This window comes from Anopheles aquasalis, chromosome 3, assembly GCF_943734665.1.
Source record: "Anopheles aquasalis chromosome 3, idAnoAquaMG_Q_19, whole genome shotgun sequence".
In the NCBI taxonomy this organism is placed as follows: Eukaryota; Metazoa; Arthropoda; class Insecta; order Diptera; family Culicidae; genus Anopheles; species Anopheles aquasalis.
The window spans coordinates 31,516,596-31,521,595 of NC_064878.1; the positions used below are offsets into that span (position 1 = coordinate 31,516,596).

Here is a 5,000-nt window from a genome sequence, read left to right on the forward strand (position 1 = left end):
CTTCGTCGTTGCACCCCTTCATTTTATTTTTGTAAAACGAATAAGCAAAATGCTATGAGCTAAAGCTGAAATTCTTTCTGTAGTTCGTTAACTTATTGATTAAGATTTACGTGATTAAGCTTTACGAAAAGAAATGTGACAGTAGCATGATATTGCTTGATCTTCTTTAGTAAACAAAACAGCGGAAAGAAAACTAAATCTTATCGATAATATACTGCCTAATCAAATTGATGTTAATACTTTTAACCGCTATGTTTTAATTTACCATCAAATTACTAAGGAAATTATAGAACTTCATGTATCCCTCTACATTGATCAATTTGATCGTAATATCTTCTACTTCGTATGCCATAGATTATTGATACATTTAAATAACATTTTGTACTATCGAACATTAAGGGGGCTTCGGTTATTTCTGGTTGGGAAAAGGTTAATTTTTGATGCAACCATTCAACTTTATGTTTTCAAATAAATGGCATATTAAACTACAACGTTCGAAGAATATTTAGTTCCATTTTGGGGAAAATTTATAAACATTTTAAGCATGGCATCAAATTTAGGAAGTCGTGTCTTCGAAAAGATACTTTCTCCGGTGCGCATCGTATCAGAAAAATATATGTTCGTGTGACAGATTAAAAGTTTATCCAGGTAGACCCATCAAGTTAAATTTCCCCTTTTTCGATTTTAGGCAGATTTTTTATTTTGAAAAAGTGTTGCTTTTTTAGATTTTGAAAAAAAACTAGTATTACATAATTATTTTAAAAAAAAGTATGAACAATTTTTATAAAAACTCAACGGGGCTACCTGGCAAAAAGTGTACAGATTATGTGCTAAAAATTTCAAATCAATCCGTCTAGTAGTTTTTACGACGCGATGGGCATATACTTTGAAAACCATTAATTTTGTGAAACGCTATTCAAAGTAGCGAGCTGCATGAATCCTTGTATGAAACGCGGATTTAAAAAATCTGTACCTTTATCAGTTTTCTTACGATTGATTCAAAAAATTTACACAGTGTTCTTGTAAGGATCAGCATTCAGGGAAAAATGTTGAAACTATGTGTCACAAAACAAAATTAAATAGCGCAGCCCCCCCATAAGTACATTAAGGGTAACAATCAATTAATGGCCTTTAAAAAAATTAACAAAATACCATTTTCAAAGACTTTTACAAAATATTTGATCAATTGTAATACAGTTTAATGATGATGATAAAACCACTTCCACTCCACTTTTATTCTGTCTAGAATGTATTTTTATTCAGCGTTTATTGTGCATAAATAACCATCATGAGTATTAGTTGCAATTGATTAAGTTCGATTGCTTTGTTGTTGCCTAATTTGTTTCTAAAAAGCACTTTTAATGTTGTTTGGATACATGATCTTATACACAACATTAAAGAAAGGTAATTCTTTAATTCTACATAGTGTAATGAAACAATTCCTCGCGGAAATTTTCGTTGTTTTTATTGGAAAAACTGAATTGTGTTTTATCAAACTTATTGCAACTGAATTGCATTTTCTGTTTTCTCACCTCTAATGTGGCAAACCAATTTCGCCATTTTTTCTTCGTTGAAGAACAAATCTGTAAAGTAGTTCCGAAGCCTCTTTCCTTGTCATTCCTGGATATGGCGACTCGGCACGGTGGCCCCGACTTGTGTTGTGTTCGGTTTTCGGTTTTCCACGGTGCACGGTGTGACGAGAGCAAACCCAAAACATTTTCCGACCCTAAGGAGGGTTGTCGGTGGCCGGGTGTGCGTTTCATCGCCATCACGAGGGGTTTCCGGCTGTACCTATCATCGCCGGTGGACGGTCGCTCCGGATGCCCGTCGATGGCGTCGTCAAACGCAAACGATCAAATACGGAAACGAGGTGTAAACGCATCGAGGGAAAACAGTTGCTCCTAGCGCCTAAGCAGTGATCAGTTTTCCCCCTCCCGTGTGATGCAAGGGTAGCGTTTTCCACCCCAAAAGCCAAAGTTAGCGGAACAATAGAATGAAGCTGCGAACCCCCCTCGCCGGTCCCAGCTCCGACTCCGTTCCCGACTCCGGTACGGCACACGAAATGACGGCGAGACCGAGACCTACCGCCGCGCGTGCATTGGTGGGACCCATTCGCCGTTCGCTTTCGTGGCAGAAGAAAAGGAACGGCACGATAGTCTCCGATGATCCTGTTTCATCGAACCCACGGAGGGTGTTCCTAGAAGGGGTGGGAGCAATCCAGCGCAAAGCAACTCCCTCCCTTCGATCGATCAAACAGCACCCCACACACGCGCACACACAGGCCATTCACGGGTGTGTGAGTAGAAATCGTGGCTTTCGTGGCGTGGAATCGCAGCCGCCGTCGCCTGCTCCTGTCGTCGTCGGCCACTACGGTTTTGTTTTCCTGCCCGCCACGGCCGGCCAGCCAGTTGCCAGGGAAGAGTTTCGGCAGGCGGTCGCGATCGGTCCGTCGGCTCAACTCGGTCTACTCGGACGGCGTCGGTCATCTTGAAGTGAAGCCCCCCAGGTGAAGCTCTCTTCTCGCGCAGCACATACTACACACCACGGCGCCGAGTGCGCCGACTAACCGCCGCTTGGCTTTTGGCCGCGAAAGAGCTTAACGCGCGGGGTTCGTCTCACGGCAGCGAACGTGCCTGCAATCCCCAACTCCCGACGGTTCGTGATCGCGTGGTGGATCCAACGGGAGATCTGAAAAAAAAAATCTGTTTACTAGTGAACCTTATCGCTCTACCGCTGGCGATAGTGAAAATGGAAAAGTTCCTCCACGCACCACCCCCTGTGTGGCACAAAAGTTCTCTAGATCTCTCACTTACCTTTGTGTAGCCAGTAGTGACGCTTCCTGAACGAGTGAAGTTATTAATATTATTAGCCTTATCATCATCATCATCATCATCAGCAGCAGCAGCAGCAGCATCATGATCATCATCTGTCGTCCGGCTGAGACCCATCATTAGCACTACTGACAAGGAGATCAATGTGCAATCCGAAACACCGAACACCCACAGTAGTAGCAGCAAGTCGAGGCGTCCAGTGTCGAGTGCTCTGCCTAATAATAGTGTCCATGTGTGCTGAGGAGGAGAAGGAGAAGAGAAGGGAGGCAATTTTGTTGTTTGTGTTAATTAATTTAATTTCATCGCCGAACGCCGAGAACTTGCGGGGAAGAAAACGTAAAATTCGACGATAACACGCGGGTGAGCTGCGTTCTGCGCCTGGCTTCGCCTTCGGTTCGTCCCCTTTTTTGGTGACAACGCTGACCACCTACCTTACGAGTTGTGCGATCGGGCAAGTGGCGATCCAGGCGTGCAATTTAAAATAATAGTGATCAATGCCGGTCGATAATAACACATTCACACGCAGTTCAAAGTGAGTTTAGGCGATCACGCGGTACGCGAAAGAAGAGATCACGACGAGGAAACCACCATCATAAAACGCCGGAGTTGGCTTATCCTGCCGACATCGACACTGCCAGACATTTGCCGTCGGGTACGGGTACGAAAAAGTTTGTGCTGAAGGTGAAGAAATTGAGAAATTAACCGTGCGCTGAACTCATCATCAAGCAATTGTTGCGCAGGGAAGAAACACATAACACCGAGGGTCAAGATGGATATGTCGGGTGCAAATTCGCTGAACATGCGGCCACTGTTCAGTGGATATCCGTTCCAAGGTAAGAAGAATTTAGATTATCTTAATCACTAGTCTCGGCAATGCGGTATTGCCGGAACAGCCCTGGAAATGTTCGAAACTTCTGAATGAAGTGATTATTTAATACTGATACTTGTGGTACAGGTTAAAAGTTTCATTTTAAATACTGTTTAAAACACAGTTATGGTATTAATTTATGGTTTTAATTTACTTCTTTCATTTTTAATGCAAAGTTATTACCAATTCCAGTTCCGATTTGCGATACGTTGTCTTATCGAGAAATAGCATGTACTCTCCAATTGGAGTTATGAGAATCAATTTCTTCTGAAATAGTAAAGTATTGCTCCAAAAAATAAAACAGATTCAGAATCTTAACGCTTTTGTAGTATCCCCTTCATATTGTGTTACGTTTGTTCTCTTTCCAATGTAACTCTAATGCATATTAAACATCCATCAAGTGAACTTGAACTGCATTGATTGCCTTAAATACAATCGAATGCATTAAGCATGCATTTTTGCATCTAGAAGAAACCTCTTGAATGTATTTTCCCCTTTTTTTTATTCATTTTCAGTCATTTTTTGTTTTGGAAAAAAGTACTGTCTTAGGACTATTCCATTGAATGGGCTTCTATACTTCTTTTCAAAAGATTCATATAATTTTCATTCCTCATTTCATGTTCGTTGCATTCCTCATATGGTCAATTATAAGAACTTGTGCATAAGTATAAAAAGTTTTTCCAATCATCGAAGTCTAGAGCCAGGGATACGCGAAGCGTAATCTCTAGCGTAAACTCAGCATGTAATGCCAAAAAGTTTACGCTTGTTATGGCAGGCATAATCGCATAAAAGTTTATACCGTAACGTCAAATGCAATTACATTCGTGCAACTGCAATTACATGATGCAATTACATTCAATTTCATGTGTTTTTAGCCACAAAAACATAAATCGACGATATAAGCTGATTTCTGAACATCTTTTTAAATATTTTAAGATGCTGTTGCTGTATATTAGCGATTGTAGAACATTCAACTCTTCATATCGCTACGCTTCATGTTGGTGCTAGGTTTATACTTGCTTTTACATTCGGTTTTACGCTCCACGGCCCTGTAATCTTTCTGACATAAGCATAATATTTTTGGCATTACACTCTGAATTTATAATAGTGTTCACGCTTTGTCTATCCCTGGCTTAGTTCTTGTAGTACAATTAAGTATCAGTCCAAAATGTAAGGTTCTTAGGTTGTCATCCCGACTGTAAATGATTAAAGAAAAGAAAACAGACCACTTGCAAGCCAACACCTTCACGGCCATTGTTTTACCACCACGACCCATGGCTAGGCCACCAATACCCAAAAGC

General features: G+C 41.1%; 1 protein-coding gene across 1 annotated transcript in view; it reads left to right on the forward strand.

Annotated features, from left to right (window-relative positions):
- The first annotated feature begins 3,129 nt into the window (after positions 1-3,129).
- The window catches only part of LOC126576954 (protein gooseberry-neuro), a 22,427-nt gene continuing 20,556 nt past the window's right edge, over positions 3,130-5,000 (forward strand). The window contains exon 1 of the mRNA XM_050238275.1: positions 3,130-3,664. Within this exon, the coding sequence (XP_050094232.1) occupies positions 3,601-3,664 (64 nt within the window). The 5' untranslated portion in view covers positions 3,130-3,600. The remainder of the gene's footprint in view (positions 3,665-5,000) is intronic.